Source organism: Miniopterus schreibersii (genome assembly GCF_964146895.1).
Source record: "Miniopterus schreibersii genome assembly, chromosome: 11".
Taxonomy (NCBI): domain Eukaryota; kingdom Metazoa; phylum Chordata; class Mammalia; order Chiroptera; family Miniopteridae; genus Miniopterus; species Miniopterus schreibersii.
The window spans coordinates 27,168,926-27,181,788 of NC_138111.1; the positions used below are offsets into that span (position 1 = coordinate 27,168,926).

Genomic DNA, 12,863 nt, shown 5'->3' on the forward strand with positions numbered 1-12,863 from the left:
GTGTGTGCGGGCTGTACGTGCATTGGAAACAGGAGCTGGTGGGGGAGGAGCAAGCCTGGAGGGGAGCAGGCTGACTCACAGAGTGCCCTTTTGTAGAGATGGAGCCAAAGTCCCTCGGGTCTGCCTGGCCCTGTGCCCCCTCCTCGATACCATGGCCTGGATTGGGGTGGAGTGAGGGCAGGTGTGTGCACAGGCACAAGGTTATCGGGGTCATGGGCTCAGCCTGGAACCCAAGGCACCACCTGGCACTGCACAGGCTTTCCCTGGGCACCTCCCGGCGGCCTGCCAGCCAGCCTCAGCTAACACTGGCCTGCTTCCCAGCCCCAGGCAGAGAAGGGGAAAGACAGGGAGCTGGGGCCCCCATGTCCGCTGGCTGAGAGGAGAGCAGTCCATGTGTGCATCCCCTGCCCAGCCAGGGAGCAGGAAAGGGGGAGGGCAAGCTGCTGCAGGAGCTCAGGGAGGGGGGTGGATGGATAGGTGGGAGGTAAATCTGAGTATGAATGGAAAACTGAGTATATGTACAAGAGGGACTCTTATGGGTTTAAACTAAATTTAGTTTTCATCATATTACACCTCTGCTCAAAAACCTTCACTGACTTCCCACTGTCTCCCAAAGTCTCTTCCATCTGTCCATCTTCTCCCTCTAGTTGACTTCCATGTCCCTTCAAATTTTACCCAAGAGACCTTCCCATCTTATCTCTTCCTACTGTTCTTCATACTCCAGCCAAATTAAACTATTCATTTTTCCCCAAAACCTTTGACCACCTTTGTTCATCTAGTTATCACTGCTGGGAATGCCTGCTATTCACTCTCTCTTTTTTTTAAAAAAATTTTTTTAATTGATTTTTTTTTTTTTTTTTAAAGAGAGAGGGGAAAGGAGAGGGAGAGAAAAAAAGATCGATGTGAGAGTGAAACATTGATTGGCTGCCTCCTACTGGAGATCAAGCCCTGAGCGGAAATCAGTTTGGCAACATTTTGGTATATGGGACAACTCCCAACCAACTGAGCCACACTGGCCAGGGCAGCCATTCACTCTTTTTTTTTTAGCATCTACCATATGTCAGGCACCTGGCTAGAGGTATGGAAATGAACAAGATAGCTGCTGTCCTGGGGAGCTCACCATCTAGGGAGTGAGGGCAAATACTACCATAAGGTTTAGGGGAGAGAGATGAATTCTGCTTCAGAAAGTAATACAGAAGTAGCCAAATTTGGTCAGGGCTATGAAAAAGAAGCAGTTCAATTTGGTAAAAATGATGGGAGAATTGTATTCTGGGCAAACGGGAGGCATCAAATATTTTGAGCAGGAGAATGACAGAATTCAATTCCTATATTTGGTCATGTTGAGGGATGGTGTGGAGCATGGATTGGAGGGGAAGAGTAGGTGCTAGGAGACAAGTGAGAGGACCCCAAGAATGGGCTTGGGGTTCCCAGTCTCTGCCTATTCATTTAATGAACATTTATTGAGCCTCCTCCAGTTCTCCAGGTACTGTCCTAGGTCCTAGGGATACAGCATTGGACTGGAAACAGCCTCTACTGTTGTGTATCTCACATTGTAGTAAAGCCCCTATGGTTTCGACAAACCAAAAGAGAGTAAGGCCATCTCAGGAGGTTGCAGGGGTTAGGGCATGGACATATCTTTATGATTGTACATGTTAATCAAATATATTGAAATATTTCTAATTCTGTTGGTAACTAGGGTTACTCCGGGGTGCTACTGCTACCCCAGCTCCTACCTGGGGACTCTCCTGACCTTCTCATGATCTCTTATCACAGCATGGCTCCAGAACCCCACTTATATGCCACAGTCAGCTTCTACTCTGATGGATCAGTGCTTGTGCACCCACTACCATGTTAAATAGTTTTACCACCTCCCCCGTCTAAATCCATTCTGTTATTCAAGACTCAGCTCAAAAGCCACTTCTTTCAGGAAGTCTTTCTTGACTAACTTTGTACCATAGGAAGAGATTTCTGGTGCCTCAGTACTTTGTCTGCCCTCACTGATAACCTTGCCCACCATCTAATGCATTTTAGGATGATTTATGACATTTTTATCTGTTCTAATAGCCTTGAGCTCCATAAGGGCAGGGTCCAGTATTTGATTGATTGAGTCATTATTTTATTCAACACCCATTATTAAGCATTGTCTCTCTGCAGATCACCTTGCCTGAACCTGAGAAAAACCAAATTGACTAAGCTGACTTCCTTGCCCTGAAGGAGCTCATTGTCAATAACCTGTGCATGTTGAATCACAACTGTTCCAGGTGCATGATATCACATTTTTATGGCATCCCAGAATATCTGCCTTGTCAGAGTGACTGCCATACTGTATACCAAAAGCTTATGTGGCCAAACAACAGCTGTCCTCAAAATAGTCATTTTAGAAGATAATTAGCCTAACCATCTAGGTTGCCATTTCTGGACCAAATTAAGAGCCATCCATTCATGGCAATCTGATCCAGTGTGCACTCTGGACGGTCAGCTCATGGTCTTGGTCAGCTATGTTGTCAGCACCTTGACACATGGAAGGTCCATGGTGATATCTAAATTGGATGGAGCTGGAAAAGATGGAATGTGGTAACAAGTGATCTAGTTGAGGTGGAAGAGGTTATGGGAAGCACAGGAGACAGAAACACCATGCTAACTGGAGTCTGGCGTTCTTATATCTTGACATCTTTTCCAACACCAATCCCAGCTTTATTTCATTTTCCCTTTTTCCAAATATTCTGAATGTTACCATCGTTTTGCTTTTTAGGTCTCTGTCAGGATCTCTTTGTATACTTCTCGTTGCTACTCTGTATGTTCACACATCTCCCTGCCTTCTCTGCTGCTTTCTCTCAGTACTTCAGAGTCCAGATCTGTGTCTAGGTGCAGATCTCTCTTTGTTACAGCTCCATAATTTTCCAAATGCCATTCTGCATGGTGCTGCCTCTTTCTCGAATTCTCTGTTTCTTTGTGTGACTGTGTCTTTGGTCTGGGTGGGGAATGTGGACTCTGACCTGGTATCATACCTTGGCAGCTGGGAGTCTGCCAACCCCCAAAACAGGTTTGAACTTCCAGAGTCTTGTTCCCTGAGCCTCCTTCCCCAGGCTGGGACAGAGTGTACTCAGGACTAATTGACTGGGCCCCCCCCCCCTCCACACACACACCTGGCACACAACCTTAAAGCCAAGTCTCTGGTCATTAGGATCTGTTTCTATCCCAGGATTGCAGAGGAGGGCGCTATTCCCTGGTGGGTAGGAGGAGAAAAAGCCTCCTACTCCCCAGCCATGGACTGGAAGCAAAGACAGACGGAAGCCCTTCTGGGGCCTTGAGGCTGACCTGTAGTTCTGGCCTACCTCCTCATCTATGTTTGTTTCATAGGACTTCTGTGGCAAACTACCACAAACTGGGTGGCTTAAAACAACAGAATCTTTTTTTCTTTCACAGTTCTGGAAGCTAGAAATCTGCAATCCAGGTGTTGGCAGGGCCCTGCTCCTTCTAAAGGCTTTAGAGCCTCTTCTAGCTTCTGGCGGCTCCAAGCATTCCATGGCTTGTGGCTGCATAACTCTAATCTCTGCCTCCATCTTCACATGGGCTTCTCCTCTTGCCCCTGTCTCTCCACTGGGTGTCTCTTTTAGGAACATGTCATTGGATAGGGCCCACCAGGATAACCCAGAATCTTATTTCAAGATTTTTAACTTAATTACATCTGCAAAGACCCTTTTTCCAAATAAGTTCATATTCACAGGTTGCAGGGGTTAGGGTGTGGACGTATCTTTATGGGGACCACCAATTAGCCCACTATGACATTAGCCATCTTAGAACTGAAGTGGATGCACAGGGTGAGAAGAAATGGGTTTGTTTTGGCGACTCTCATACCTTCTGCCCTCATCCCTCTTCATATGTTTTGTAGGCAATTTCACCCACTTCCAGGTTTCTACAAATTCATGACAGCCAAGTATCCCTATGTTGGCCTCTCTTCTCCATGTCAGATCCATAACCACCTGCCTAATCAACATCCCCACACCCTTGGTGATATGATTGAGTTGCTGGATTGAGCTAACCCTATGGCCTACCTGCATCTGGACTTTTCAGTAACATAAGCCAATAAAATCTCTTACTGTTTAACCACTTTGAGTTTACTATTACCTATGACATAGTCTTACTGGTATAAATTCCTCCCATGGCTTGGCCTCTGTCTGTCTCTCCAGTCTCCTTTTTCATCACTCTTCCCTTTGCAATTTATGCTCTAGTCTTATTGAACTTCTAGCAGTTCCTCAAATGCACTGTGTGCGTGCATGTGTGTGTGTGTGTTATTTCCAAGTTCACTTTCTCACCTCTACTCCACTGCCAACCCTGCCCCATCAGGTTTTGCTCATCCTTCAGGTATCAATTGATATTGTTACTTCCTCCAAGAAGCCTTCCCTGACTCCTAGATGAGGTCACTCCTGCCTGCATAGAAGCCTATACATCCTTTGTAATGTTTATCTCACTTTATGGCGACTCCTTCCCATGTCAGCCTTGCTGGACTATAAGCATCCAAACAGCAGAGGCCATATTTCATTATCCACCATTTCATCTCCATGCCTAGCACAGGATGTGGCATATAAGAGGCATTTAATTTTTGTAGAATAACTGATAATTGTTGCTGAAAACATCCCTAGGGCTCCTCTGGCATCCAGTGAGTTGAAAGCAGAGGTTGAAGGTAATTAAAGGATAGAGAAGCTGTTGACTGCCTTCTGACCCTCTCCCACTGGTCCCTCCTTCCTTTGGCTTTGGGAGTAGAGTTGGAAGTAGAGAGTCTGTTTCAGGTAGACTATGGGGTGTGTCTGACTTGCTCTGTGGGAGACTTGGTCCCCAGGAAATCACTTGTCTCTAATTATCTTAAGTGTGTCTTCTTAGTGTTTCCCTCTTCTTCCTCCACATTTGGATGATTCCCCCATCTGAGCTCACAGTAAGCTCTATAAAGCACACTCACATACTGGCAGCACGCCTAAACACACCCATCACCACTACACCCGAGGTGCTCTGCTCTGTTCTCATCAACTGGGCCCAAGGTGATACCGACTACTATGAGATTATCTGTCCCCTTCCTCACTTGAGATCTTAGTGTAAACTATCCCACATTCTCTTGAGAATGTAACCAGTCTTCCAACTATATGGTTTCACCAGTTTCCTTGTGACCTGAGTTCAAGGTATAATCTGACCCAAACTCTCTCTTTCCTCCACCAAGCCCTTCAAGTTTTTTCTCCCTGATCTAAGTCCAGCATTTCTCCTTTCTCAGAATTCTTAGAATGTCAGAGAGCTAGAGGGGACCTCAGATCCCCAATAGTACCTTGGTTCTTGGCGACGGGCCTAGATTCCTAGGAGTCCAGAGTGGTAGGAATGGGGTCTAAAGTCTATCTAAAACTTTAGTTTTTAATATCATTTTTAGTTACAAAGTAATGCACACATGCTCAAGCAGAAAACTTAGGAAAGGCAGAAAAGTATAAGGGAATTTTAAAAATCACCCTTTTTGTCCTATTCACTGCTTTAACCTCAACGATCTAGTGCCTGGCACTGATTAGGTGCTTAATAAATATTTGCTGAATAAAGTATTCTCAGTCTCACCTCCCAGAGACAAAAACTACTGCTTTATCCTTCTAGTCATATATATTATACATAAATTGGATCATATTGTACAAACAGCTATGTGGTCTGCTTTCTTTTTCTCAGCAATACACTATGTACCTTTTCCCACATTGATAGCTTTTTAACATCATTTCAATGCTTTCATATTATGCCTTCAAATGGCTGTACCACATTTTCCCAGCCAATTTACTACCTTTGGGCAATTAGGTGTTTTTCAGTTTTCTATTGTTACAAACAATGTTGTGGAGCACATTCTGGCACATATATTTTTGTCCACATATCTGTTTCTTTAGAATGCATTCCTAGAAGTGGAATTGCTAGGTCATAAGAGTAGGCACACTTTAAGATTTCTCATACCTACCGACAAAACGGCACTTCCAATTAATTGACCCTCCAGGGCTACTGCCAATTTTCAAAAGAACTAAATTAGGAAAATCTGGTACATATTGTCTTTCACTAGGTATCACAGACTAATCAACTGCAAGATTTTGCCTTTGGTCATAATTAAGCAATTCTGAACCACTGTGTTAGTTATTGACACCTGCTGACCAGAAGCTAATTGGCTGTCAGATTTTGGAACAAGAAAACGAATTAGTAACTTAAAACCTATAAGCTTTTGTCCAGGGGCCAAAATATTTCAAACTTTGTGACCCGTGGGAGCTCCTAAGTGTAAAGAAGCATTGGGGAAGACCGAACCCCAGCGTCTGGCATGGGCCCCGTACGGAATATGTACTGCAACTATTGCACCATTCCCAGTTCTACAGCTGGGACACTGAGGCCCTGCCAGTGTCTGCACTCCCAAGTCTAGGCCGCTGCCCCAATTTAGCGCCGCGCAGGAGGGCCTTTCACCTGCCCCACTCCGCCCTGTCCCGGCGGCCCGCAAGCACCTGCAGCGCCGCCCTGGCGGTGGGGCGAGGCCGTAGCGGGGACCAGACAGGCCGGCAGCCGCTCCCGCTCCGTCCCGCGCAGCCTCCCGGCGCCAGGGGGCGCGCCCCTCTCGCTGCCCCGCCCCCGGAGCGGTTAGCATTTGAATCTCCGGCGGGCTGTGGCCGGAAGTGTCGACCGGTCAGCTAGGCATGGAGACCCCGGGCCCCAGGGCTCGGTGCCCGGTGCGAGAGCAGCGTGACCGCTGGGAGCGCAAACGCGCCTGCACCGCCCGGGAGCTGCTGGAGACCGAGCGGCGCTACCAGGAACAGCTGGGGCTGGTGGCCACGGTGGGGACCCTGCACGCTGTCTCGTACGGGGCAGGGACCCCAGGGTGTGGGAGGGTCTCCTTGAGGTCGGTGATCCCGAGTACGGGGGTCTGCCCGGGGCTGCATGGGGGGCTGGGCAGACTTCTACAGGTTCTAGCTACGCCTTGGCGTCGGCCTCGGCCTCGGCCTCGGCCTGCAGACTGTACACAGGTGTTCTCTCCTCCCGCAGTACTTCGTGGGGATTCTGAGAGCCAAGGGCACCCTGCGACCAGCAGAGCGCCAGGCCCTCTTTGGGCCCTGGGAGCACATTTACGTTGCCAGCCAGTGAGTGGAAGGGGCGTGGGGAGAGGGAAGGAGGGAGAGCCCTGGCTTCGGGCAGTGCGCGGAACTTGGAGTCAGCCAATGACCTCACCTGTGGTCCTGGCCCAGTGCCCCAGTTCACCATCTGTAAAATGGGGTAACAGCACTACCTATGGGGCAGAGTTGAAAGAATTAAATGTGGTGCTTGAGCATTTCTTTGGCAGCTCTTTGATTGTCCTCACTCACGCAGAGAGCTGCTTCCCTATCTGGAAGAAGGGCACTGGGGACAGGGGCTGGAGGGCTTCTGCCCCCACCTGCAGCTCTACACCCAATTTGCTGCCAATGCAGAGAGGTCCCGGACCACCCTGCAGGTAACTTGAAGATGACCTCAAGTCCTTCCTCTTGCCCCATACATTTCCTCTTCATCTGGAGACCCAAACCTCATTGATACCATTTTGCATTTATAGAGCACTTCAGGTGCCCAGTTCTTTGCTAAGTTCCCTGTAGGGAGACAGGGGTTCTCTCAGGAGCACACAGCTTACTGAGGGCTGGGGATGTGTACACAGGTGAATACAATGTAAGGAGTGCCTTCTCCCTCTGCTGCCCCCCCTTTCTCCTCACACCAGGAACAACTAAAGAAAAGCAAACGTTTCCGGAGGTTTGTGAGGCTTCAGGAAGGCCGCCCTGAGTTTGGGGGCCTTCAGCTGCAGGACCTGCTCCCTTTGCCTCTGCAGAGGCTTCAGCAGTGAGTGAACTCACCCTGACTCAGCCAACTTCTCTTTTCTGAGTCCCTCAGCTTTGTGGAGTCTGTCCCAATGCCTCTCTCCTGGGACAAATTGCTCCTAAAATCCGTTGGCAAGAGTAAATGTGAACCTACTGGAGTACCTGGAGTCTGTAGCCTCAGGCCCTTAGCTGGGACTGTGGAACTCTACATTGAAGTGAGGCTTGTAATAGGGCCAGTGACGTGGTATTTGGAAGAGTTTGCTGAGATGAGAGGCTGGTCCGGCTTAGAACTTCTGAAGCATCTACCCCTGACTCTTCAGTGTGGGATGGGAAGGGGCCATGTGGTGTCAGCTCAGGTTTTGAAAGAGGGATACAATAGCCAGAAGCTGATTTTTCCTGGCTTTGCAATGGAAGTATGTGTAGGGGGTTATATGTGTGTCAGGCAGAGGGAATTTTCCCCAGCTCTACTTCCCCTCATAGACTTCCAACTGTCTAATTCTAGGTATGAGAACCTTGTTGTCGCTTTGGCTGAAAACACAAGTCCCAACAGCCCTGACCACCCACAGCTCACACGTATGTTCTTACTCTGCCAAAACTCAGGCAGAAGGCTGCCTTTCTTGTATCCCTTCCCGGTTGTGACCTCCAATAATGTCTGGTATGACCCTACCTTCAACATGTACATGATGTCTCTATTGTCCTGCCTACTCTTCAAGAAGTTAGACCCTAACCCTGGTCCCCTCAGGAATAGCCTTTCTTTCTCCACCGCCAGTACCCAAAGTCAAAGATGTGCCGGGAATGGGGTTGGGGATGTTATTCCAGGGTCTGCTCGGCTGATAAGTGAGACCGCCCAGAGAGTCCACACCATTGGTCAGCAACAGAAGAATGACCAGCACCTCCGGCGGGTCCAGGCTCTTCTCAGTGGACGCCAGGCAAAGGGGCTTACCTCAGGTAGTCTGTGTACTTCCCCCTCACCCCTCTTCTTCTATATTGTCAGCACAGACCCTGTTTCCTCAGCCTCCCTTTCCTTCTATTTCCATGGATCTTGGTTCTGGAGCTGCATCAGAATAACAGCTCTCCCATCCCCCAGGTCGCTGGTTCCTACGCCAGGGCTGGCTGTTGGTGGTGCCTCCCCGTGGGGAACCTCGGCCCCGCATGTTCTTCCTGTTCTCTGATGTGCTTCTCATGGCCAAGCCTCGACCCCCATTGCACCTGCTGCAGAGTGGCACCTTTGTCTGCCGGGCCCTCTACCCCATGGACCAGTGTCAACTCCACAGGGTCTTTGGTCATTCGGGAGGCCCTTGTGGTGGACTGCTCAGTGTAAGTAATAAGATGCGAATCCTAGGTAAGGTAGGAGAGGCCCAACATGTAGCTGTTTATCTCCTTGGCCTGGGCCCCTTTCAGAGGAAATGAGCCATGTACATTGAGAGAGGATAACTGAGTCTTTGGGGTTCATACTTAGTTCTCAACTCAGTCCTGAATGACACCCATGGGAGCAGCAAGGCCTTCAGCTTTAGCCTGGACTTTTCTGAGCCATGCACTAAGAGGTGGTCTCTCCCTAGCTGTCGTTTCCCCAGGAGAAGCTACTGCTTATGTCCACAGACCAAGAGGAACTGTTGCACTGGTATCACAGTCTAACTTTGGCCATCAGGTAAGTTGTGTGTTTCCTTGGTAAGAGTGTTTGATGAGGCCTAGGAGCTGGAGATGAACAGTTCTGATCCTATCTTATGTCCCACGTCTGTCTGGGACACCTCCCTAACCCCACCCCTACCCTGTAGGTGATTTTTGTCTGAATAGAGTGCCAATGCCTGAACGGACTATCTTCTCTCCACAGCAGCCAGAAGAACTAGAAGAATCTTACAAATTCCAGAACCCAGGATACTTCAGGGATAGGTCAGGGTCAAGAGTACTAAACTAAGCAAAACACAGTCCTTCATGGTTTGAGAAGGGTCATTTTGTGTTTGCTTGGGACTGGGTTATTTGACCAGCTCTTAATTAAGAATCGGGAAACCAAGTCTGACCCATTTGAACTTCTGCTGGACCAGCCCCTCTAGCACAGATGGAGGGGTTTGGGGCTGATAAGCTTGGTGCTGTGTCAATGGCCTGTTGTTCAAGGCTGTGGCTTTGCAAACTTGGCTATTTTTATAGTTTATTTTCCCACTGGATTTAAGTAAAGGTTTTTTTTTGTTTGCTTTTTTGGAAAGGTCTTTCTGTCTCAGCTATGTGATATGAGAAAAGGGATTTCTGTGCCCAGAAGGCATGATAGTCGCCTCAGGAATACAAGGAAAAGAACCAGAGCTCCCTCTATCTTCTCAGCTCTCACACTGGGAGGCAGCATCTTTTTGTCCTAATAAGGAAAGCTTTTCAAGAAGGGCCAGTTGTTCTTAGGCACCTAGTATGGGTGTGTGTGACCAGCTGGAATGAAAAAGCACGCAGGAGCATCCAGTCACAAGAACAGAATTTGTTTTACTAAACCTTCAGCTGTTGTCCCTCCTTCCCAGAGGGGGCTGTGACTGGGGTCCTTTGCTGCATCTTCTCCTTAGCCCCTGCTCCACTCCCCAAGGAGGAGCTGGGTTCCTTGTCTCTGTGCTCCAGTTTAGGGGCTCTTCCCCGGCCTGACAGCCACCAGCCTCCTCATGTTCCTCCTTTATACACAAGTCCTCAGGAAACGGTATGCTGGCCTCTGTGAGGGGAAGATCAGGCATGTTCCGGTTTCAGATACTTTGTTTCTACCTCCACCAGACTCTCATCCCCAGCCTGTTACCTGGTTCTGGAACCTCCAAGCCCTTGTTTGGCATATTCTTTTGTAGCAGCTGGTGGATGGTGTGTAACTTCATGTTCAGAAGCTCCTGCTGTGCTCCAGCCAGGGTAGTCACACTGTGGATATGTCCACTCAGAAGCTGCCCAATCTATGTCCCCACTTCTCACCTGCCACACATTGCTCTCCTTACCGCTCAAAAAGGGGGTCCAGCTGGGCCATCAGATTGTTCAGGTGTTGTTCTGTCTGGGCCAGCTGTTGTGTCAACTGGGCAAGCTGGTGCTCTGGAGGCGAGGGAGAAAAGGAGAGCAAGGGTTACTTACCTTCTGCTGTCCCCTAATTCCCCACCAAGTACAGACTTCTGCAAAACCCACCTGACTGCAATGATTCCTTCTTGCCTGCCTCCTCTTGGAGAATGGCAGCCTCATCTTTCCCCTGCTACGGAAGAAGGAAAGGGTGATACTGCAGCAACAAGGTTCCCCATCACTTGTCTCCAAAGCCAGTAAGAGGAGGAGGAAGAGGAGGAGGAGAATTTGAGGTAGAGAAAACTATTGGATTTTTACCTCAGAGAATCACAATCACATCTAGCCCAGCTCCTCACTCAGGACATGAAGCAGCCTGTCAGTGCATCCTCACAAGCGGTCATTCAGTCTACAGTAACGCCTCCAGGGAAAGAGCAGCTCCCTCCAGTTTGATAAAGCTCTGGCTGGTAGTTTATATACAAAGCCCAAAATTGTCCATGTATCTTTTTTTCATTGTGCTGATTAGAGCCTTCCAAAATCATGTATTTTCAACATGACAGCCACTCAGGAATTTGAAAACAATGGTCATTCCCCCCTCCCCACTCCTTCCCCATGTCTTCTCTGGTTTAATATCATCAATCTTTTTCAGTCAGTGCTCATTTGACACGACTTTCAATGGTTGCTTTACTGAGCTTGTGCTCTTAAAGCAGTGCCATGAAGAGAATAAAATTCTCCAGGAGTGTTCTGATCAGAAGATAAAGCACAATACTTATTTGGGAGGTGGGTTGTCACATCACACAAATGAACTTTATTAGCCAACTAATAAACTGCTGCTGTTATGTCCAAGAATAGAATTTATCTATCCTTATCAAACTTCATCATTAAATTCAGTCCTTTATCCTAGCCCGTCAAGTCTATTTGGGGTCATGATCAGCTATCCCTTCTAGTTTTACATCATCTCCAAATTGGTTCAGCCCTCTATTTCCCAATGCAACTGAGTGACAGGGCCAGGGCTGCAGATACAGCCCTGGGAGGTACTACTTTCCATTTCAACAGTTTCAGTCCACCGACATGTACTGTCAGTTCATATTTCAGGGCCTCCTTCCCAAGAACATGAGCCTGCTTGGAACCATGAACTCAAAAAACACTGACTACAGTAATCAACCTCTTGTGCCAAGGTAGGAATCTCACTGGAACTCCACACTTCCTGGGTTCAAATCCCAGCTCCACCAGTTACTAGCTCTGACCTTGAGTCACTTAATCACTTCATTGGCTTGTTGGGAGGACTAAACGTGATGCTCATTATTTACAACTGACTACGCGCCCTTCACAGCCATTACCTCGCTGGAGGCAATGGATGCTCAAAATAACTCCATAATGTCGGGAAGTCAAGGAACTACTGTTCGTTTCACAGACCGGAAGATGTCTCCGGTTCTTGGCACCATAACGCCCCCATGGGAAATTCAGGCCCGGGGCATCCCCACCCCTGGCCTTCCCGCACCTGCAAGCACTTATATAGCACAAAAGCCACCACAGCCGCCGTGTACAGCGCCCCCAAAGGCAACGCCTGAGCCGGCTCGTGCTGGTCCTTGGGCGGCGCCCGCCGCCGGGGTTCCGTGGCCTTAGGGCCGACTTGGGTGGGGTCCCCTGCGGAGGAGGGCAGAGGAGGGTCAACAGAGCTGCGACCTGGGACCCCTGGGCAGTCCCAGCCTCCCCCCAGCAGCCCTCGCTGGTACCTGGGTGTGCCCGGAGGTCGAGGCTGGGGTGGTCTCCGAGGACCCCGGGCAGCGCAGACATAAGTAGCAACCCCAGTACACCAGCGGGCGAGGCCGCGCTCGCCATTGTGGGCCGACAGACTAAGGCCCGGCGCCGCCGGAGGCCGCAGGGCGCGCCAGTGCTCATGCGTAGGTGTGCGGGTCTGGTTCTGCCCTCCCAGAAAACCACGCCCACCTCACTGTGTGGGCGGGGCATGTAGATTTGCATAGGACTATTGGCCCAGCTTTCCTATATTACTTCATTTCTTATCTACTTAGGTATTCT

The 12,863-nt window shown here is 49.1% G+C and overlaps 2 protein-coding genes across 5 annotated transcripts; one reads left to right on the plus strand and one right to left on the minus strand.

Annotated features, from left to right (window-relative positions):
- The first annotated feature begins 6,645 nt into the window (after positions 1 to 6,645).
- On the plus strand, positions 6,646 to 10,254 carry ARHGEF39 (Rho guanine nucleotide exchange factor 39). Of its 3 annotated transcripts, none has more exons than XM_081150613.1 (9): positions 6,646 to 6,824; positions 7,033 to 7,127; positions 7,354 to 7,474; positions 7,730 to 7,848; positions 8,329 to 8,399; positions 8,646 to 8,777; positions 8,914 to 9,143; positions 9,386 to 9,474; positions 9,658 to 10,254. In XM_081150613.1, exons 1-9 carry the CDS (start codon positions 6,687 to 6,689, stop codon positions 9,671 to 9,673), a joined length of 1,011 nt encoding a protein of 336 aa, XP_081006739.1. In that variant the 5' UTR covers positions 6,646 to 6,686; the 3' UTR covers positions 9,674 to 10,254. The 3 variants fall into 3 exon arrangements, with proteins under 3 accessions (XP_081006739.1, XP_081006741.1, XP_081006740.1); XM_081150615.1 differs by having other exon boundaries at positions 6,666 to 6,824; positions 9,661 to 10,254; XM_081150614.1 differs by having other exon boundaries at positions 6,666 to 6,824; positions 8,646 to 8,774.
- A 15-nt stretch (positions 10,255 to 10,269) lies between these two features.
- On the minus strand, positions 10,270 to 12,761 carry CCDC107 (coiled-coil domain containing 107). 2 transcript variants are annotated; one of them, XM_081150616.1, is made up of 6 exons: positions 12,560 to 12,761; positions 12,325 to 12,470; positions 10,956 to 11,019; positions 10,775 to 10,865; positions 10,588 to 10,700; positions 10,270 to 10,506 (listed from the first exon to the last, which is right to left on the minus strand). In XM_081150616.1, the coding sequence occupies exons 1-6, from the start codon at positions 12,723 to 12,725 to the stop codon at positions 10,301 to 10,303; spliced, it is 786 nt and encodes a 261-aa protein (XP_081006742.1). In that variant the 5' UTR covers positions 12,726 to 12,761; the 3' UTR covers positions 10,270 to 10,300. The 2 variants fall into 2 exon arrangements, with proteins under 2 accessions (XP_081006742.1, XP_081006743.1); XM_081150617.1 differs by having other exon boundaries at positions 10,956 to 11,016; positions 12,560 to 12,759.
- Between the last annotated feature and the right edge of the window lie 102 nt (positions 12,762 to 12,863).

Excerpts from the sequence above, each read along its gene's own strand:
- ARHGEF39 (XM_081150613.1), top strand. The coding sequence starts at position 6,687 with ATGGAGACCCCGGGCCCCAGGGCTCGGTGCCCGGTGCGAGAGCAGCGT. Across the intron at positions 7,849-8,328 it reads CCTCTGCAGAGGCTTCAGCA|GTATGAGAACCTTGTTGTCG; the intron begins GTGAGTGAACTC and ends GTCTAATTCTAG. Across the intron at positions 9,144-9,385 it reads CTTGTGGTGGACTGCTCAGT|CTGTCGTTTCCCCAGGAGAA; the intron begins GTAAGTAATAAG and ends GTCTCTCCCTAG.
- CCDC107 (XM_081150616.1), bottom strand. The coding sequence starts at position 12,725 with ATGAGCACTGGCGCGCCCTGCGGCCTCCGGCGGCGCCGGGCCTTAGTC. Across the intron at positions 10,701-10,774 it reads CTGGACCCCCTTTTTGAGCG|TGTGACTACCCTGGCTGGAG; the intron begins GTAAGGAGAGCA and ends ACATATCCACAG. Across the intron at positions 10,507-10,587 it reads CTTGGAGGTTCCAGAACCAG|AGGCCAGCATACCGTTTCCT; the intron begins GTAACAGGCTGG and ends TTCCCCTCACAG.